Source organism: Zootoca vivipara, chromosome 6, assembly GCF_965207765.1.
Source record: "Zootoca vivipara chromosome 6, rZooViv2.hap1.1, whole genome shotgun sequence".
Lineage (NCBI taxonomy): Eukaryota > Metazoa > Chordata > Lepidosauria > Squamata > Lacertidae > Zootoca > Zootoca vivipara.
Genome location: NC_142589.1, coordinates 586312 through 608612, shown reverse-complemented (window position 1 = coordinate 608612; position 22301 = coordinate 586312). Strand labels below are relative to the sequence as shown.

At 50.4% G+C, this 22301-nt stretch overlaps 1 protein-coding gene across 1 annotated transcript in view; it reads left to right on the top strand.

The window, feature by feature from the left end:
* FAM178B (family with sequence similarity 178 member B) overlaps positions 1 to 22301 on the top strand; it is a 180628-nt gene that overhangs the window by 46820 nt on the left and 111507 nt on the right. The window contains exon 9 of the mRNA XM_035118861.3: positions 16384 to 16513. Coding sequence (XP_034974752.2) covers positions 16384 to 16513 — 130 coding nt within the window. The remainder of the gene's footprint in view (positions 1 to 16383; positions 16514 to 22301) is intronic.

Here is a 22301-nt window from a genome sequence, read left to right as displayed (position 1 = left end):
TCCTCTAAACTTAGCTGAATGAGTGCTATAGCACTGGCTTTGAGATATGAGGATGTGCGCTGCCAGCCCAGAAATAAATAACATAAAAGCAAAGTGTCAGAGGGCCTGATATGGCTACTCTAGAGTAACGACTCCAGCATGGTCTTTTAAGGCTTTTATTAAGTGCTGATTATTTACAGTGTTCAGAGCAGTAAAAATGCATCCTTAAGGTGAGGTGTCAGAACCTCCGAATGGCGATTGGCGCGTTTTCTTCCAGCACCAAAGCTTTGGCAGACCCAACCTCTTCCCCCTACGTTTGCGTCGCAATTCGGGAGTTGGGGGGATTGGCCTCCCCCCCCCCCGTGCGTCCAACTTCCTGTCCCACCTGAGGCATGGGCTCCACAACCTTGCCTGAGCCTCGGACACCACTTCCTGACTCTCCGCTGGAGGCAGAGCTCTCCTTACTCTCTCCAGCGCTTGGGGATGGGCTGGAACTTAAGATGGGAGGGACTTCCCTGTATCCCTTGTCCCTCACATCCACCCCCCTCCCAGGCTCCTCCCTCCCCTCCCTAGGGGCTCTCTGCTTGCTGGGGACGAGTGAAACCCCAAGAAGTCTGTGGCATCCGAGCCTGTGGGTGTAAAAATTTCCCCCCAATCCGGCGATCTTTCCCCCTCCCCCTGAGAAGACGGGAATCCCAAGAAGTCAGTGGCATCAGAGCTGGTGGGAGTAAAAATGTTCTGCCAGTCCTCTCCTGCCTCTGACGTCGTCGACCTTGGTGAAACCCACACCTCTTCTTCCGTATCCTCAAATTCCGCTTCCCATCTCCATGGAGAGCTGCTGCCTGCGATCCCTTCCTCCCGCCCCTCCCCCTCTTCCTCCCTTTCCATGTGCCAGGGCTTGGGCCTGTGGGGGAACAGGGCATGGAACTCTTCTACTAAAAATTCCTCAGGTACTTCCGTGGCTGGTATCCACTCATTGTGGGACGGCGGAGTGTCCTCCCATGCTATCAGGTACTCCAGCCCTCTCACCCCTCTCCTTGAGTCTAAAATCTCAGTTGCCTCATTGAGCTGACGGGCGTTTCCCGTCTCCCCCCCTCCCTCTGGAGGCTGATCGCTGTCCCTGAACCTAGTACTTTCTCTGTACGGCGACAGCAGCGATCTATGAAACACTGGGTGCACTCTCATGTCCTCAGGCAGTGCTAGCCTGAAGGCTACCGGGTTGACCTGTTGCGTGACCGTGAAGGGGCCCAGCCTTCTGGGTGCTAACTTCTTGCATCGCCCCCTGGTGGGAAGACCTTCCGAGGATAACCAAACCTTGTCCCCCACCCTGATGACCTCTCCCGGTCGCCTGTGGCGATCTGCCCCCTTCTTGTACGCTTCCTTGGCCCTCTCCAAGTGTTCTCTGAGCTGCTGGTGCACCGTCTCCAGGTCCTCTGCCCAATCCTCTGCCTGTGGGCCCTCTTCCTCCTCCTCCCCCTCCCTCTCCGGGAAAGATCTGAGGTCGCGCCCGTAGTTGGCCTTAAAGGGCGACACCCCTGTGGAGACGTGCACCGCATTGTTGTAGGCAAATTCTGCCAGTGGCAGGCGATCCACCCAGTCCATTTGCCTCTGGCTGACGTAACATCTCAGGTACTGCTGCAGAATGGCGTTGACCCGCTCCGCCTGTCCATTGGTCTGCGGGTGCCGAGCCGTAGACAAACTGACCTCCACCTGCAGGAGGTTCATTAGCCGCCGCCAGAACCTGGAAACAAATTGGCGGCCACGATCCGAAATAACTCTTAAAGGCAATCCATGCAGTCTGAAACTGTTTGGCCGTCTCTTCTGCCGAGAAACAGTTTGGCCGTCTCTTCTGCCGAGACCGCCCTGGCACACGGTATAAAGTGGCACATTTTGGACATGAGGTCCACCACCACCAACACTGCGGTCTTGCCCCTGGACGACGGCAGGTCTGTGATGAAGTCCATGGACACTACTTCCCACGGCCTGTGCGGTGTGGCTAAGGGCTCCAGCAAACCTGCTGGTGGCGCTCTGACCACCTTTGCTCGCTGGCAGGTGTCACAGCCCCTTACATAATCCCTCACATCCTCCCGCACCCCTGGCCACCAGAAATGTCTCATGACTAGGTGAGTGGTTTTGTCCCTTCCGAAATGACCCGCCGTTGGGTTGTCGTGCATCTGCTTGAGGACCTTACCTCTCAGCTGTTTGGTGGGCAGGTACAGGGCTCCCCTGTAAAAAAGCAAACCCCTCCTTTCCTCAAAGTCTTTAGCCTGCTCCCTCCCCCCTCGCAGCTCTCTGAAGATGCGGGAGGCAAACTCATCTGCTGCCGTCAGTGCGGTGAGTTCTGCCTCGCTCACCACTGCTGCTCCGCAGGACCATGCTGATGGGGGGAAAATGTGCCTGGGCGCTGGTGGCAACTCCTGCTCCATGTACTCTGGTTTGCGGGAGAGGGCATCCGCCCTGACATTCTGCTCCCCCGTGATGTAGTGGATGGAGAAGTTGAAGTTCGAGAAGAACTCTGCCCACCATATCTGTCGCTGGTTGAGCACCCTGGCCGTTCTCCAGAACTCCAGGTTCTTGTGGTCTGTGCACACCTGGATGGGGTGCCTGGCGCCCACCAGGAAGTGTCGCCAGTGCTGGAAAGCAGCGTGGATCGCAAGAAGTTCCCTATCAAACACCGTGTAGTTGCGTTCAGGCTGTGTCAGCTTCCTGGAGAAGAAGGCACAAGGTCTCCACTCTCTGTTGGCGTCCAGTTGCAACAGGATCGCTCCCAAAGCCCGGTCCGAAGCATCGGTCTCAATGCGTAGGGGCGCATCCTGCACTACGTGGAACAGGTTCTGGTCGGACGCGAACACCCTTTTGAGGCTTTCGAACGCTGCTTGCGCCTCTGGCGTCCACCTGAACTTCTGCTTGCCTCTCAGGCAGTCCGTGATGGGAGCCGTAACCCGCGAGAAGTTCTTGATGAATTTCCTGTAGAAGTTGGCGAATCCTAGGAGGCGTTGGGCATCTTTGCGCGTCCTGGGGCTGTGCCAGTCCAGGATGGCCTGCACCTTGTCCTTGTCCATCGCCAGCCCCTTGTCTGACAGCTTGTAGCCCAGGAAGTCCACTTCCCTGGTGTGGAACTTGCACTTCTCCAGCTTCACATACAGGTGGTTCTCCTTCAGGCGTTGCAACACCTCCCTGACATCCTTCACATGTTGCACTGGGTCAGCGGAATAGATAAGGATGTCATCCAGGAAGACCAGGCAGTTCTTGAAGAGAAGGGACCCCAGGACGTGGTGCATGAAGGCCTGGAAGCATGCTGAGCCCCCTTGCAACCCGAAGGGCATCACCAGATATTCAAAAGAGCCCAGAGGCGTGAACATCGTGGCTTTCCACTCATCGCCTTCCCGGATCCTGATCAAGTTGTACGCCCCCCTCAGGTCTAGCTTGGTGAAAATCTTGCCCCTGCGTGCCGCTGTCAGGAGATCGTCCACTCTGGGCATGGGGAAAGCCACTGGCTCTGTCACTGAGTTGAGCCGTCTGAAATCCACCACAAGACGGCGCTGTTGCGTGTCTTTCTTGTCCACCCAGAAGACCGGGCTGCCCCCTGCTGCCTTGCTTTCTCTTATGAACCCCCGTTTGAGGTTCTTGTCTATGAACGCACGCAAATCCTCGAGTTCCTGATCTGACATGGCGTACAGCTTGGCTGGGGGTATCGTTGCCCCTGGTACCAGGTTGATCTGGCAGTCGAAAGACCTGTGTGGGGGTAGGTGGTCGGACTCCGCTTCGCTGAAGACCTCCTGCAGGTCCCAGTACTGCTTGGGTATCGCCTCACCCCCTTTGACATGCATGGTGGCCACCGTGGCTATTGGAGGCCCCTCCCCTGGTTGGTGCTGCATGCAATGTTCCAGACAAAAGTCCGACCCAAACGTGATGCATCTCTGGTGCCAACTTATGGAGGGGTCGTGGCGCGCCAGCCAGCTCATTCCCAAAACGATGGGGGGGTCTGAGATGGTTGTGACGTTGAAAGCCAGTGTCTCTGAGTGCCTTCCCACCGTCATTCTCATGGGGGGGGGGGTTTGATGAGTGATGGCCCCTCCCAGCAACTCTCTGCCGTCAATGGTGGCTATGTGCAGGGGAAAATCCAGCTGCAGAAGCTGGATCTGGTGCTCTTCTGCAAAGTTTCTCGAGAAGAAGTTGGCTGAGGCACCACTGTCAATTAAGGCGAGGACAGTCAGGGGATAGCCATTTGGGAGCGTTAGCGTGACTTCTAGAACCACTCCTGCTCTGGGAGGGGTGGGCTGGCTCTGCTCCTCTCTGTGCGGGTGGGCGGGCTGGGGCTGTTGTCTGCTGACTGTGCCTGGCTGCTGCCCCTTGTCTCCTGCAGCCAGGCTGTCTCGTTTCCCTGCTGTGGTGCTGCTTCAGTGGGGGAAGGTACAACCGTTCCCGCCTTTCCTTGCCACTCTCTGCGATGAGGGCAGTCTCTGACGCGATGCCGGGGGGAGTTGCAGAGAAAGCAATTCCCGCCCCTTCCCTCCTTGCGTCTTGGCGCCGCCGGGGTTTGAAAAGCCCGCGCGCGCGCTCCACCGATCTCCATCGGTTCTGGCTCTGGGCTTGGTCTGGGCGGGTCTGGGGGTGGTCCCTGGGGTGGGGTTTGGTGATGTGGTCTGCCCTGGGAGCGTGGGAACCAAGGTTTTGCCGCGCGTCGCTTGTTTGTCATACCATCTGGATTCCTGTCTCACCCCCACCGCTAGCGCCGCTTTGCTTAACTCATCCATAGTCCGCGGTCTAGGACCTCTTGCCAGCTCATCCTTAACATCTGCATGCAACCCCAGGTAGAAGGCTGATTTCACTGGCTCACTTTGCAGATCCCACCCCAGTTTGTGCACCAGCATGGTGAATCTCGCCCAGTAGTCCCTCACTGTCGATTTTCCTTGTGTTAAGTTATGAAGCTCCTGTTTAGTGGCCTCCATTTCACTGTCACTAGCGTACATTATTTTTAAAGCTTCTAGAAATAATTTTGCGTTCTTCATGCAAGGATTTTTTTGCGCGATGAGCGGTCTTACCCATTCCCGGGCGGCCCCCGTCAAATGCTCTATGATAAAGGAGACTCTGTGCGCGTCATCTGGGAATTCTGCTGCATGCAATTCCAGCGCATAATTTATTTCTGTCTCGAATCCTAGGTACTCCCTAGGGTCGCCGCTAAACTTGGTGACTAGGCTCTGTCCCCTTCTCACTTGGACTAGCTGCGGCTGGGGCGCCCCCCCACCTCTAGCGGCTTTCTCCTCTTCCAACTTTTTCTGCAGGTCCAATACCATCACCCTTAGCTGTTTCTCAGTCTCCTCTTTTGTCCTCACCTGGTCCACCAGCTTGTTCAGCTCCTCCTGCGCCCCTCGCGCTTCCTCCTGAGCGGCATGCAATTGCTGCTGTGCCTGCGCTGTGAGGTTCCGTAGCTCCTGCTTCGCTGCTTCGGCCTCCAGCCTCCACTGCTCAGCCTCTTGAGCGCTCATCGCTGCACTCCAAAGTAGCCAAAAAAAGATTCGGAGGTTGCTGTCAGAGGGCCTGATATGGCTACTCTAGAGTAACGACTCCAGCATGGTCTTTTAAGGCTTTTATTAAGTGCTGATTATTTACAGTGTTCAGAGCAGTAAAAATGCATCCTTAAGGTGAGGTGTCAGAACCTCCGAATGGCGATTGGCGCGTTTTCTTCCAGCACCAAAGCTTTGGCAGACCCAACCTCTTCCCCCTACGTTTGCGTCGCAATTCGGGAGTTGGGGGGATTGGCCTCCCCCCCGTGCGTCCAACTTCCTGTCCCACCTGCGGCCTGGGCTCCACAACCTTGCCTGAGCCTCGGACACCACTTCCTGACTCTCCGCTGGAGGCAGAGCTCTCCTTACTCTCTCCAGCGCTTGGGGATGGGCTGGAACTTAAGATGGGAGGGACTTCCCTGTATCCCTTGTCCCTCACACAAAGGTTTACAATTTTTTTTTATAATATTTTTTATTAATTTTCAAACAAAACTAAACAAACTACACAACTACACAAACATACAATACAACACTGTCCCTTCGTTTCCCCCCCACCCACTGGTCCACCTCTGCCACCAGTGAAACCCGTGCGCTTTGAGAATCAAAGGGGGTCCATTGTGAGCTGGGTTTGACCTCCCCCCTCCCTCCTCCCCCCTCTCCCCCCCCCTGCCACTGAAGGGACAGGAATGGAGGAGCTCTGAGGATTGGTTTCCCCCAGCTCTAGCAAAGGTTTACAAATTGACAGAGGAGTGTGGGAGAGATGGGGAAGCCCTGAGTTTTGCTAATTCATAATAATAATCTCACTTTACTGGGGATGCACAACCCAGGAAGGGTGCAGGAGAAATAGAGCCAAGGGAATTCAATTACATTTTAAAAATTGGAGTTTGCAGAATGGTGAAGGGAGATCAAATGGCACTGCCAATTGGATGGCCCCTTTCAATGGAAACTCCCACAGCAAGTTTTAGGTTGCTAGAACTTATTCACACAGCACAGTGTCAAACTATGGAACTCCCTCCCACAGGAGGCAGTGATGGCCACCAACTTGGATGCCGTTAAGAGAGGATTGGACAAATTCATGGATAAAAGGGCTATCAAGGGCTACTAACCCCAATGGCTCTGCTCTGCTTCCATGGTCAGAGGCAGTAATGCTTCTGAAGATGCTCTTGTGCTCAGATCCTGCTTGCGGTTTCCCATGGGCATCTGTTTGGCCCCTGTGAGAACAGGATCCTGGACAAGAAGGGCCATGGGCCTGATCCAGCAAGACTTTTCTTATGTTCTTATGTAGAACGTTCTGCATGGGAGCCCCAGGAGGCTATCCACACCATAGACTTAGCCTTGTTTAACAGTGATTCCCTCCCAGCTGGAAATCCTGGGGTCTAGAGATATATTAACAGTATTCTCTGCACCCTTACCAAATTGCAGCTTTCAGGATACTTTGGGGAGTGAGAGGAAGCCATGCCAGTTGTAGTAGTTTAAGACCCAAACTAGCTAACTATCAGTATGTCAGCACTTGGAAATATGAGCCATGCTTTTGACAATTGTTCTCCATCCCACCCAAGCAGACCTGGAATTGTACTTTTCTGTAAATGTGCTCAGAACTCTCTCTCATCAGTCCCTGACCCACCTGAGCACCTAGTATTCCTTGCAGGGAGGAACACGAGATTATAAAACTGATTTTAATCTGCAGTGCAGACATGCACTTTTCCCTGCAGAAGGTATATTGCATGGGTTACGTGACGGTGCTGGCTGGAGCTGATGGGACTTGCATTCCAAAATAGCTGGAAAACAGCAGGTTGGAGCAGGCTGGTTTATTGCCTCATTCTGTTCTCTCAGGGCAATGCCAAACGTTTTTGTCCTTTTTTGTTGCCATGCGAGTTTGGGAAGTGACAGAACTTTACAGCCTCCTCCTCCTCTTTGTTTCTGTTCTCTTTGATGCCACCTATCCCCATCGCCCTTTCTCCTGGGCCAGCAAATGCTCTCCTGCTTTCCCCTAGGTAAAGGGGCCCCTGACCATCAGGTCCAGTCGTGTCCGACTCTGGGGTTGCGGCACTCATCTCGCTCTATAGGCTAGGGAGCCGGCGTTTGTCCGCAGACAGCTTCCAGGTCATGTGGCCAGCATGACAAAGCTGCTTCTGGCAAACCAGAGCAGCGCACGGAAACACCGTTTACCTTCCCGCTGGAGCGCTAACTATTTATCTACTTGCATTTTGACGTGCTTTCGAACTGCTAGGTTGGCAGGAGCTGGGACTGAGCAATGGGAGCTCACACCGTCGCAGGGATTCGAACTGCTGACATTCTGATCAGCAAGCCCTAGGCTCTGTGGTTTAACCCACAGCGCCACCTGGGTCCCCTTTCCCCTAAGTCAGGACTTAACTCCCCCCTTCAAGGGCCCCCACAATGGGTTCTGGTGTTCACCACCGCTTGGCTGCAGCTGTGCCTACACCAGAGGTGGACTTGCCCTCTGCAAAGGGAAGGTCTCCATGTGCATGCAGCCTCTGGCAGCTGCTGTCCCCAGGGGAGAGCGTTGGTTCAGGGCCATCAGGAAGTGGCAGAGAGCCTCCAACTCAGGTGTGGCCAGGTGTGTAGCAAACAGAGCAGAGAGGGGCATAACCAATGGTGGCGGTGTGAGCCTGACTTTGCCACTTGCCTTTCAAAAGTGCATCGCTATAAGTCACATGCTGCCTCTCTGCCATTCGTCTTGTCCCTCGGCCAGCACCTCATGTGAGCCATTTCCCATGATTGTCATTACTGCATGTGCATGTTTATGCATTCATCCTTTGCCTTAGCTTTAAAAAACAGCAGCACCAAAAGCTGCAAGAAATTGCAAAACTGCTCCAGAAATCAGTATGTGTTAGGGACACCATAGGAGTTAACTGATTTATATTGTCCACAGCAGTCACTCGGATTTACACATTGTGAAAAGACCAAAAAATGTGCCCCCCCCTCACCTCCACCCCAGAGTGTAGCCCTGGAGAGAAAAAGTCACCTGTTGATTCAGTTCCACCTCTCCCACTGCTCTGAGAAAGTTGCATCTGTTTCCACCTGCCTTTATCCTGTTACACAGGCTCCCTGTCCCTCACCCCCTTGCAGACCTTCATATCAGTGGGATGCAGCTCAAAGCAGTCCAGCAGGAATGAAAAACAAGTCCTGCCTAGATGATCAGACATGTTGTGCTCACCCCCACCCTCTCAAAAGCACATCCTTGGTAGGTTGCTCTAATACATTGGTAGTGCACCACAGGGAATATGTAGCCACTGAGGACATTAAAAACAAGCAAATAAAATTGCTCTCAAAGCCAGAGGCCAAAGTATTTGGCTGCTGCTGTTTTTCCAAATTGACTTCTCTGATCAGCAACTAGTTATATGGGATGATCCCTTTGGGGAGAGAGGGTGGAGGACTAGAGTAATCCCATTTGCCAGTTAGCCACACACAGAGACACTGCCCCATAGGTTCCCAATAACTCTGACTAGCTTGGCCTCTGCTTTCTTCATATTGTTACGAAAGTTGGGTGCCAACCCTACTCTCTGCCGAGTGTTGGTGAGACCCCAGGGGGCCCCAGGCACTCTCATAGGGTCTGTGTTCCTCTGGAGATTTGAAGATGCGGCAGAGACTGTCATAGATTTAAGAACTATGGCTTATTCGCCTATTTACGCCTTCTGTCTGCATGGAGAGTCCAGATCTTACAGCGTGGTCATTTCAAGAGGGGTTGTCCCCTACAGCAGTGCAGCCCTGGAGTTCAAGGCATCTCTCCCAGCCAGCCTTCAGCCAGCCTGTCCAAGATGGATCCCAGACCTTGTTCTCCCCCACTTCTTCCCAGAACACCTTGCTAAAGACTCTCTTTTCCTGTCACCTCTCTCACACATTGGTAAGCTCTGTCTGCCCAGGCCCAAGATTCCTCTCAGGTGCCCATCAACCCCTTTTGTCATATTAAGCCAGCCCAGCTTGTACCAGGGTGCCAACTTGATTAAAATATTGTGGGGGGGGGGGAGTAAGCCCTGTTCCACATAATCAGTCACATGATGCGGTGCATGGACACCATTTGAATGGCAATGCCCATCAACTTTTGGGGGACCAGCCCCCTCAAATATTTTATGGGGGGAGTAAAGGGACCTCATGCCCTAAGAGTTGGCTCCTATGGCTTGTACTTATCAAAACCCTTCCATTTATTAATTTCCACCCAGGGTTTAGGTGGGGGGGGTCTCCCCAGAATCTATAGCAATACTATATAATACTCCTTCTGCCTCCCTATAATGCATACAAATCCTCTCTTCCTGTTCTTTGGTCACATTCACACCCCCATGCCATGCATTTAAAGCACAAGGCTCCCCCCCCCAAAGAACCCAGGGAACTGTCATTTGTTATAAGGGCACTGAGTTCCCAGGATTCTTTGGGGGAAGCCATGTGCTTTAAATGCATGGCATGGGTGTGACTTCTCTCCTTCTTTCCTTCTGACTTGTTCCTCTATCCTTCTTTCCCCCTCTCCCCATTGCCCTGGCTCACTCTCTCTTCCAGCTCTCTGCAGTGCACAGCTGATGGAAAGGGGAAGCTGTTTTGGTGCAAGAGGCTTGCTCCAGGCCACCTGGGACAGGCAGCCTGCCAGCTGTCACAGAGCCTGGATGCAAGGTCTCCAAAGTCACTGCAGAGCACACTGCTCTTCCCACTCATGCCGACAGGCCAATGGCGCACACATGTTCTGACATGCATGAGCCAGGCTGACTGCTGAGTGGGGGAAGAGAAGGAGAGGGCAGGGTGAGGATCAGATGGATGAGACAACAAAAAGCAGAAGCCACTTCCTTCTTCAGCATGTGCAGACCAGATGATACCCAGGTGGTGGGGCTGGATGATGAGATCCTAGGAAGGAAGGAGGACAGAGGCTCTGTGTCAACTGCTTTTGCTCCACTGGGGAAAGGTTTGAAATAAGTGAGTGCAAACATATGGTATCTGTTGCCCACGGGTTATATCGTGTTTTTCCGAAAATAAGACACTGTCATATTTATTTTTCCGCAAAAAAACACCACACTATGGCTTATTTTCAGGGGATGTCTTATTTTTCCCCTCCTGCCACGGCTGGCATTGCTGCTGCGCCTATCACTATGTCTTATTTTTGGGGTATGGCTTATATTCCTTGGATACTTAAAAATCCTTCTATGGTTTATTTTATGGCTACGTCTTATTTTCAGAGAAACAGGGCATATAGCCTCCCAAGTGCTCTTTGTGTTGCTTGTGGATTTTTAGGAAATCCCTGAGAACAGGAAATACAAGTGGATCACACACCTCCATCCACCTTTCTGTCTATTTCAGAACCAAAGTTTTCCATCTCCTCTGCCTAGGAGATGCCCAGGCATCACGGCCTTAGGTGGGAGAGACAGGAAATATATGAATGACTCTTAGGTGGGAGAGACAGGAAATATATGAATGACAGTTATAGGTGAGCAAGTAATACCGTACATACAGTCAAACCTCAGTTTGCGACTGCCTCCGCTTGTGGCCGCTTCGGTTTCCGACCATTGCGGACCTGGAAGTGTTTACATCCGGGTTCCACGGCGCTAGGATGTGCTAGAAGCGATCTGCGCAGCGTGTGCATCTTAGAGCACCTTAGAGACCAACTAAGTTTGTTCTGGGCATAAGCTTTTTGTGTATCTGAAGAAGTGTGCATGCACACGAAAGTTTATACCCAGAACAAACTTAGTTGGTCTCTAAGGTGCTACAGGACAATTTTTAATTTATTTTTTTAATTTATTTTGAATGGGAAATTTGCAGCCACCAGGGGTATAGGAAATAATTATCTTTGTGGAAACAAAACCATTGTGTGGAAGCCCCATGGGTTTTTTTTGAGATGGAAACTGGCATTTCCTCCATCTCAATGTCGTGTCCAAAGCAGAGGCGGCTTTCCCGTGAGGCACAAGTTCGGAGCAGTGCTCAGAGTAGGAGAACATGAAACAAGCCTGATCTAGAGGCCATAATCCACCCCTGCATTCTCTTGGAGGAGGCCTGCAGAGAAGCGCATGTCAGTTTTTAGGCGGAAGGAGCTGTCACAGATGCCGTGAGCTTCCGCCTCCTGCTCAGCTCCTCGGGGAGGTTGCCCAATCCACCGAAGAGCATGTGGGCAGGCTTCAAGTGCTTGGACTCACCCAGCAGATGTGAAAGCAGCCAAGAGATCCGGGGATATAATGGCTTTATCAGAGGGAGAAGGATCTTCCTTCGCTTCCTGCATCCGTTCTTGGGTTTCAGGAAAGCAGCTTTTTCTCATTGTAGCATAAGCTACAGGGGAGTGGGCATGTTTACCAGACTTGACTTTTCTGGCTTTCATAAGCTTCACCATGGGGCTTTCACTCTTGCACAGAGTGGAGAACACTAGCAATAAACATTCAGGAACTAATGGCTTAGCACAGCTGGGGAAGTTATTAGAGACAGCCGGCTCCGGTTCAGAACTACCCATGTGGGTAGCAGTGTAGGCTTCCATGAGGATGCAAAGACCTCAGGCAAATTGGAGATGTGTTTTAGTGGTTATTAAGATTTTGGACAAATATTGTTGCAGATAAGCCTATATTAGGGCTCATCCACACGCCCATTCGTCTTGTGCTTTTAAGGCACGGGTCTGAGAGGTTTTTCGTTTGCTCTGTCGGTTTCCTCAGGAAAATCCACTGTTTACTGCTGAACTGTAAAAAAAAGTGAATTGGGTTTTTGTAGATTGATGTTTGTTCTGATTCAGTGCTAAACAGTGGCTTTTCTCAGGGAAAGCAGTAGAGCAAATGAAAAGCCTCTTGGACTCGTGCCCAAAAAGCACAAGACAAGCATAAGTGAATACATATAGGACAAGTGGGAGTGTGGATTATTAGTAGTAGCAGTAGGTAGCAGTAGTACTCTACCCATCTGACAGGGTTGCCCCAGCCACTCTGGGCAGCTTCCAACATATAGTGGTACCTTGTGTTACAGACGCTTCAGGTTACAGACTCCGCTAACCCAGAAATAGTATCTCAGGCTAAGAACTTTGCTTCAGGATGAGAACAGAAATTGTGCTCCAGTGGAGGCAGGAGGCCCCATTAGCTAAAGTGGTGCTTCAGGTTAAGAACAGTTTCAGGTTAAGAACGGACCTCCGGAACAAATTAAGTTCTTAACCAGAGGTACCACTGTATATAAGAACATAATAGAACTTTAAACAAGTGATGGCAGCAGTGGCTACGAGGGGGGAGAATCTCATGGCCTCTCCATGACTGTCCATGGCTGCCACTGCTTGTCTCCTCCTTTGGGCAGCTCATGGGCGAGAAGGAGGAGGCCCAGACCTGCATGATACGCCAGCTCTGAGGGGCAGGCAGAGGGCAAGGGCACTCTGGGCAGCGAGAAAGGGGGAGCAGAGTGGAGCACAAGGATTTCTCGGTTTGTGTGTCTTGCCCCCTTTCTAAAATTTATTGTTTGGTGTGTGTCCCCCCCCCCTGTAAATCTGCCAAAGAAGGGACTGTGTACTGTGTCCCGTTGGTGTAGTGGCAATGACACTTGTCCTTCTTCTGGTAGGGAAGGGGGGAGGGGTCCCAGGAGGGGAATGAGAAATGTCCCCATTTTCACCTGAGGAATGTTGGAGGGTATGCGCTACCTCTCAGACAGCTGGCAAATCTTCCGTGCCAGAGCCTTCGCCCATTAGTGCCCAGCAATATTGCTAATCTCTTGCAGCACCAGCTTCCCAGCCAACCGTCTGCCCAGGAGGCACATAGCTCAGAGACGGGTTGTGCACACCTGGCTCCGTCCCTCATTCATTTCTGCCTCCCGGCTCTTGCCAGCCCCCCCCCCACTCCTAGCGCTCTTGCCTGTGTGTGATGCTGCTTTGCCCCCCACCCTCCATATCCCTCCCAGACCCCACCCTGCCCCAGCCAAAGAACCTTCCCACCCCCAGCAACTAAATTGCTCAGGATATGGCCCAGCCAGGCGTCAGGTAATTGTGAGGTGGAGAGGGAAAAGTGAGGGAGCCTAAAAGCGGCAGTTTCCCTCCTCCCCTCCTACATGGTAATTAGAGGATCTGTTAAGCTGGCAACAAAGGGGGGGGGGAAGAGGCCCACCAGCTGCAAATGGCTGCAACAAAGAAAGGCAGTGGTTTGTCAGACTGATGGTAAAGATTTGTTTCCCTCAGGCAATGATGTGCTATGAAGGCTTGAGTCACCCTGAGCAGCCTGCTGGCTTATCTGCTTAGACAGGGAAGGGAAGGGGCCTCAGTGCTCTGGGATTTGGGGGGGGGGTCTTCTTGCCTTTCTAGCTGAGGTACCGTAGTTAAACCAAGTGGCCGGGGGGGGGGGGGGCAGCAGAATGGCAACCACACTTGGCCTTGGGGTGGGGGCAAGGCCTGCTTTCCCAAGGCCGTGAGTCAGCAACAGACAGCCTCTCTTGTTCCTTCATCCATCAGGCAGACAGTGGTTCTGGTTTCTTTTGGGACAAAGGTAACAAATTCTTTGTCCGAGTGAGAGGGAGCATATAAACTTGCTGTAATGCATATAAAATTCTCTGGTCACTTGTGGTTGGTTGCAGCATAGTCCCCAAACCTTGGCACCAGTGGTGTAGCATCGGGGGCTGGAGGGGGCTGTGGTCCCAGGCACATTTTTCAGGAGGTGCCTCCATGACAGGCCCCTCATCATAGCCAGAGCCACGGGGAGGGAAGCCGAACCCAGCGAGAGAGAGAGCTGCGGAGACAGCTTCATCGTGCAATGGCCCAACGCCCCACCAGCCACGGCTCCACTCCCAGGTCAGGCCTGACCCGGAGGAGGAGAGGTAGCAGCAGTGTTGCTGCCTCTCTCCTGCGCTGGCCTCCAGCACCTTGCAAAGCTGTGCAGGATGGCCTGAGTGCGCCCTTGTGTTGTAAACAAAATCTGCCCTTATTCCCTTATGGGGTACACAAGAGCCCTTACAGAGTCCTTTGTAGGTTCTCCATCGGTAGGAGAAAACAACAGAGGCCGAACCAGAAAATATTGAGAAGCAAAGCAGCTAGTAAGCCTGATCTTTATTGAAGCTGTTGCAACAGGGTGCTCCCCTCCCAGGCAGGAGAAAGGAGGAGGACCCAGAACAAAGGTGTGCCTGCCCTTATATAGCCTGCCCTGGATCTCAAGACCACCCCTCCATACATCAGACATACATCACAGAAGAGGCGGTCTACAACAGAAATCTGAGTGCATTGTTTATCTCCTGTCTGGCAGGTTACCTGTTAATGGTCAATTGACTGGATTACCTGGGGAGCCTGGCCAGTCTTTTTGTAATGATAAATACTTAGCTCCTGAGCCAAGTCACAGGCTCACCCTATTCATACACAGACATACCCTTAAGACAGGATTTGTGAACGACCTTGCAAATATTTGAGGTCAATTTGGGAGGGACAAAATGGTTTAAGGACTTTGTCTGTGGGGTTTCAGACATGTGGTTTATATATTTATGTATGTGTTTGCTTGGTACATTTATGAACATTTATTACATATCTAAGACTTTAAAATTCTTATAACGCTTGAAGCAGCGGCGAGGGCTGGGCTGGTGCGACTGCAGCGGGCTTCTTCCCTTTGCCTGCCGCAGCTTGGCATGTCAAAACATGCAAGACAATGTACCCACCAACAGGCCACTCATAGCATTTGTGGGATGCTCTCCCCAGAGAGTCTCGCCTGGCACCTCCATTATATATTTTCAGGTGCCAGGCAATTATGGTACGTTTCTCTGTAACCAGGGCTTTGGCTGGACATTCTGTGACCCTTTCAATGTGTTTGTGGCTTATTGGTTTGCTTTTGTTATGCTGTAAACCACCTTCTGATCTTCAGATGAAGGGCATCGTACATATTTAATGAATTAACAAAAAAGAGGGGTAAACCAGAATTCTTTGAGGGGGAGAATGTGCTTTGAAGGTGCTTTAAAGGTTCAGTGTGTGCACAGCCCAAGTTTATTGTGGGAAAATTTCCCCACCGCCAGAGACCTAGGGACTGTAAATCTGTGGATCTCTAACCCAAAAATCTACTACCCTCAATAGAGATAAGTTATGAAAGTTAAACTAACATAGAGCTAATATAAGTTTGTACTGTGGGTGTGCGCTTATAAAGGTGCTGACTCTTGCAACATTCCCCATGAGGTCCAGAAGCAAGTGGCAAGGAACATCATCCCCTTCAAGCGTGCTGCTTGAAATTGCGGGAGGAGATGCTGCTTATTCTTGAGCATATCTGTTCTTGGGTAAACAGACCAGGCTCTAGACCAAAATGCTCCAGATCAGTAAAAGGTTCTGATATTTCTTTCTCATTGGAGAAGGGGCAAGGATCTGTTCCTGTGTTCTGCAACTGGACGACCTAATGAAATGGAATTCAAGGAGAAGCTATGCCTTTGTTTGCCCTACTACTTTCCCCTGAGAAAACCCACAGTTTAGCCCAGAATTGGAACAAACAGCAGTCAGGTTTTCTATGGATTGACGTTTGTTCTGAAAAAAGAGTGGTTTTTCCCCCAGCAGAAAACAATGGGTCAAAGAGGTAAGACCAGTGTCTAGAAAGTGTGGGACAAGCAGAAGTCTGCTTTCTAGGCACAGGGCAAGTGGAAGTCTGGATGAGCCCAGAGGTTCCTGTTTAAAAGTGAGCCTAACTCATTTGCACTTTGTGAAACAATACATGAACAGAAACACAGCCAGCCTTCAAAATTTGCACTCAGCGAAGTTCTCCAGCCACGTAATGTATTCAAAAATGCATGTACTAGGGTAAGGTGTGCATTAAAATACATATATTCGTGAAAATAAAATACAAAAATGTATTCTATTAGGGAAAATTGCTTTGCAAAAATGTGCATATTAGGCAAAGTGAATACATGTCTATATTAAAAGGGGGGGAATGAAGAAACGAGAAATTGAAAGAACCCCAAATAGACAGATACACTCAAACTCTTTTTCTCTTATTAACAGACAAGATCCCAGATCTTTGGTGCCCGATGCTGAAGGACATCACACAAGCCTTCTACAATTTGGGAGCCTGTACATCTGCCTTGTACCTTCCTGGGCTTGTTCAGCCGGAATTCAGACCTAAAGATGTGAAGTGAGTTAAGTTTTATTTTTGTGGACCAGGCTTGAACTCTTTTTGAACTTCTAAAGAACTTTGGGGAAGGCCATTGTGGTAGAGCAACTGTCTTGCATGCAGAAGGTCAATCCTTAGCATCTCCAGGGTGGACTGGGTCTGTCTTCCTCTCTGAAACTCTGGGGATTTGCTGCCAGTCAGTCGAGACAATACAGACTGCACTGCTAAGATGGATCACATAGTCTGACTTGGTATAAGGCTACTTCTTATATACATGCCACTTTTTATTGCAACGCAACACGTACCTTGGAAACTCATTGGAGCAGCAGCAGCAGCAGTAGCTCTCTCATCCTTAGAACCAATAGACATCCTTAGAACCAATGACAGGAGCCATTGCCTATAGTATGTGCTCATCTTGCTTTTGCTGCTGGTAATCAAGATGTGCTGGTTTTTGTATTTTCTAACCTGTAGAAACTGTTTAATCAGAGAGGGAAAGTGGGACAGATAAACACATGTGTAAATTATGGGGAGCAATGCCACTGTCAAATGACTTTCAGTTCTTCTTGACCATTGGACTCACTCTTAGTCTCGTCCATTCAATCCGCCAGAGCCTGTCTTCGCATGCAGAGAAAGTCCCTAACTCACCAAGGGTTTGGGACCCATCGGCTACCCTTACCCGGTTTAGGGTGTATGGGGTGTTAGGGAAGGGTAGTACCTTTGGTAAAAACATTGTGCTCCTTCAAGGATAGTTTGTCCACCTTTGGTCCCCATCCTACTCCCAGCTCTCACCTGTGGCTCCTAGAAGCTGTCAGCAGACGACAGCAGCCACACCCTGGGAAACGGCTTTGACTGGCCGGCTAAACCAGCCAGTAGTAGTAACATTTTATGTGATGTTGTCCTACCCTTGTTACGTGAGGGATTCTTGCCCAGTTACTACATCTAGACCAGCCTTTCGCAACTTGGTTTACTCTAGATCTTTTGGACTATATTGCCTATCAGCACTAGTGGTGTGTGTTGTTGTGGATGGGTTTGGCATTAGGCAAAGGAATGCTGTGATTGTTTCACTAAGCACCCAACTTGTTGTTTCATATCCATACACCCTAGCAATGGAGAGCAGCCCAAAGCAGGTTGGCAGTGGAGCAGTAAAGGCAAGTTGGCTTGAGCCTGGTGTATGGGGAAGAAATAGCACAAGTGCTTTACTGAATTTCACATTTAAGTTTTAAGCCTTCTCCCTGTTTTATCTGCACATCCATGAGGACAAGAAAAAGAAAGTGTTGGCTTTTTCCAGTCTGATGGATGTACTAGATTGTGCTCTGACCCAGAACAGAAGCTGACATAATGACAGAACTGGCAGGGTCCGAAAACTAGGGATGGATAAACCTGCAAATTTTGGTTTCTATCACTTTCTCATTTTTCCAATTGTAAATTCAGTCCATCCCATTTCCACATCACTTTGCAAACAAAAAAAATCAAATGAAAATTTGTGCATATTTTTGTGTGCATCTCTCCTAAATATAATGCATGCTATTTTTGCCAATATGTGCATTTTGTACACACTTTCTCTTATATAAGGGGAGTTTTTGTACACATTTTTGGGTTGGAGAACTGCATTGCACAATTCAGAGTGAAGTTAGGAGGACAGGTGGGTTTTGATTTGTGTAACACAATTCCTGTCATTCCCAACAATTCCCTCCTACTTGTCGGTGTAGTGCTAGGACTCTCAGTCTCACCTCCGTGTTATTGGATGTTTCCAATGCGGCGGCAGCATGACTTCAACACCATCACTCAGCAGTGAAGTGCTCCCCTGAGACCAGATTGGATAGTGAGCCAGCCGTATTGTCTCCACCTCCATTGCCAAGGATGCAACGCCAACTGGGCGTTTATTGCCCAGTCCCAGGCCTCAGCTCAGAGGGCATGTCAAGTGTTGGGACAACGACATCTTAGTTTATGCCTTAGAACCCTGCTATGACCCTCTGAGCTGTGTAACCTGTATGTTTGGGCATTATAGTGGCCTTTGGATTAAAGCCTTGGCTGTAATCAAGCCGAGAGTGCAAGTACTGCATCTACAAGTGGGAGCCAGGACATCACAGTTGAGGAATGTGTTGCCCTCCAGTTGTTCTTGAACTCAGTCTCCCATGAACTAAGTAGAAGAACAGAAGCATAACCACCCCAGAAGCATAACCACTAGCCAGCATGGTCACTTTTCTGGGATGATAGGAATTGTAGTCCAGCAACATCAGAAGGGCCACAGGTTCCCCACCCTTGTGGGGAGCAACCATCTCCCTCAACCATGGTCCTCCACTTAACATCCAGTGCAGCCCCAGCCGAGCATTGAATCAGTATGGCTGTTAGTGCCCGAGAGCTGAAATTAAGAACGGAGAGGGACTGGGAAGGCTACACGGGTGGGATGCCCAGAGCTGCAACAAGCAGATGGCTGGAGGCCAAGAGGAGCATTGGCAGGGCTGGGGGGGGGGGGTCTTTCCCGGCATCTGCTGCCACCTGGTCCCAGCTGGCACCTTTCATCCTTCACTTTTATGAGCCACCAGTTCCTGAACATAGTTTGAACCAGAGCAGGTTATAAATCCTGGTGGTGAGCCGCAGGGAGAGGATCCTGGTATAAATCTCCCTCTTTTAACTCACCTCTTCCAGTTTCCAAAGTCTGGCAGGGGGAAGGAAACAAAAGCAGTTATCCATCTAAATAGCACCCCCTCCCTCTATTCTGTTCGCCCACATCAGGCCTGTAATTAACAGGCCGGGAAGCAAAGAAGCAAGTAAATGATGGGAGTCTGGAAAGAGAAGATAGCCAGGCTCATAAAGGCAGCCGCAAAGCCAGGGTGGGGAGGAGAAACAGAGGGCTTGGGGTGGGGGTGCTGGAAGGCTGTGCTGAGCAACCACATTGCAAGGTAGGCCAGATGTTTCCGGCCTTGTCACATGTAGCCAGGCTAGGAGGGAGGTTTGCTGCCCAGATTGCTTGCAGTCCCAGCTGTAGCCCAGGCCCCTTCCCAGGAGACGGTGCGGTTGGTGGCTCACGAGTCGATGAGCTTGGTCCCCTTTCTGGAAGGCTGGAGGGAGGCAAAGAGCCCTTTGGCCAAGAGAGGGACCTGCCAGGCGGCATCCCGATTTGCTTGCACCTGGCTTACATCGTGGTTAGATGATAGCAGATAGTGACTTACTTATTTTAATGTTTATAATCTGCACTTTCTTATACCGGTACAAATTTCACAAGGTGCGTTACAAACTAAACACAGTATTACAGTAAAACAAGTTAGAAATGTCAAGCAGATCAGTAAAAGCTGGTGGAGCTTTTGTTCTTTACAGGGCAGTTACAGGAGGTGCCTTCAACCTTTTCAGACCCAGAATCCATTTATTTATTTATTTATTTACTTATTATAAATAAGTATACCAAGTTTTCTCATGTCATTTGTATATCACAAAAATAGCATAATAAATGTGGAAAAATATCTACAACATGTGTTTCATTATTAGTGGTCAATGTATAGGTTCCTGGTCCATGAATTGGTTTAAACAATTAGGGAGAAAAAAGGGGGGAGGGGAGGGGTAAATGGTGAGTGGGGGTGGGGTGGGGTGGTTATGCTTCTGTTCTTCTACTTAGTGTGTGTGTGGGGGGTTGTGTCAGCATTACTTGTCTGGGTTCTCTTACTATTCACTTGTTGTATTTCCTTGGTGGTGAGAGAGGTTGGGGGTGGCTCAGGGTGTGGTTGGTTGTCTTTGGTTGGCTGTAGTCATAGCTGCCAAGTTTTCCCTTTTCTCGCGAGGAAGCCTATTCAGCATAAGAGAAAATCCCTTAAAATAAGGGATAACTTGGCAGCTATGGCTGTAGTGAGAATTGTTTTTGTGTGTGAGTGTGTATTTTTGAATCAGGTTAGCCAGATTGATTTGTATGCTGTCGCCGGATTCTTGTTGTTGTCTTGTTGGGCTGGGTATGTGATAAAGGGGAGCCATACCGGGGTGAAGGCGTCTTCTTCTATTTGTCCCTGTGTCACTTTCAGTTGTTGGTTAGTTTTTCTAATAAGGCCATTCCCATACTATTTGATACCATTGGTCCATGCTTACTCCTGACAAGTCTCTCCAGTGTCTGACTATGAGGCTTCTGGCTGCTGAGAGGAGATGGGTTATGAGCTCTTTGTGGTGTGAGTGGGCATTATTATCTTGGAAGGCGTTTAGTAGGGCAGTTCTGGGGTGACTTCTAATACTTGTTTAGTTATTTTTGCATATTTCTTGTATGATTGCTGTCCAGAAGAGTTGGATTTTAGGACATTCCCACCACATGTGAAGGTATGTGCCTGTGGAGGTGCATCCTCTCCAGCATTTTGGTGAGGTTCCTGGGTGTATTAGCGCTAGTTTCCATGGCGTTAGGTACCATCTGTAAGTGAGTTTCAGAGTGAGTTCTTTTCTTTTCGCTGATATGGATTAAAGGGGGTTTAGACCACATCCTGGTCCATTGGGTGGGGTTAATCTCATAGCCTATGATGTCATCCCATTGTTTTTTTATTATGTCTAGGGGGCTTGTGGGGTTTTGGAGCAGTATTTTGTATATTGTGGATATCATCCCTTTGCCGTGTCCCTTTGTTGTTAGGAATTGCTTTTAGTAGAATTCAAACTGTCCTGCATTTCTCTCCCCACCCCTCAGTTCCTAATGGTGCCTCCAGGGAGTTCCTCTTTATCTGCTACTCTGGCAAGCAGGCAAAGTCCATCATCTCAGGTGATGACTTCACCTTTGCCTTACACTTGCCATGTGCCTCTGCAGCTTGACATCAGCCCAGACACTGGTCCTTCTATCTCTGGGCAGTGGAGGAGTAGCAAGACATATGGACAGGGCTGGCTCTACCATTAGGCAGAGTTAGGCAACTGTCTTGGGTGGCAGATGCTGGGGGGCAGCAGTGGCAACCCCATGGCTGTACAGTGGTACATCTGGTTAAGAACTTAATTCATTCCGGAGGTCCGTTCTTAACCTGAAACTGTTAACCTGAAGCACCACTTTTGCTAATGGGGCCTCCTGCTGCCACCGCACTGCCGAAGCACAATTTCTGTTCTCATCCTGAAGCAGGGCAGTCTGGAGCTGGTCGGGCGCCCTGGCGCTGAGGCGCAGAGATCGCTCCGGCGCCCCCGCCCTCACAGCGTCCCGCCTGGCTTTGCCGCGCCGCGCCACCGGGACCTTACCTAGAGCCGGCCCTGTCCTGAAGCAAAGTTCTTAACCCGAGGTACTATTTCTGAGTCTGTAACCTGAAGCGTTTGTAACCTGAAGCGTTTGTAACCAGAGTTACCACTGTACTCTTTTTGTGTGAGAGAGAGACCATAGCTATGTATGCTATGTGTCTGTTCTACACTCTGATAACCAGCCAGGGGGGAGGGCTAAGCCACAAAATGATATAGGGTGATGATGCTGCCCTCAGATGTGATAGAGAACACTATTCCATTAAAATATATTGAAATAAGATTCAACGGCCAGACCAGCTGGCTTCTGTACATAGAACATCAGGGTCACCATCTTGTCCTTCGCCTCAAACGGCAAAACTGACTTGGTCCAGCCCAGCTTTTAAAAGTGACTGAGAATCTGAGGCCACATTTTCCACTGTTCAGTAGGAAGAATTTCTGTTCTCGGCAAGCTGTTTTTCCCATCATCCTTTTCCCTCTGATTGCTTTTGTGTGTGTGTCCTTGATAACCTATTGAGTGCAAAATTTTCCCCTTTGAACTAGACACCTTGTGACCCTTTCCAAACCCTTGACCTCGGGCCCAGTGGTAGCCTCTCTGCTCCAGTCTCTCAAACTGGGGGAGATGAAAGCCTCT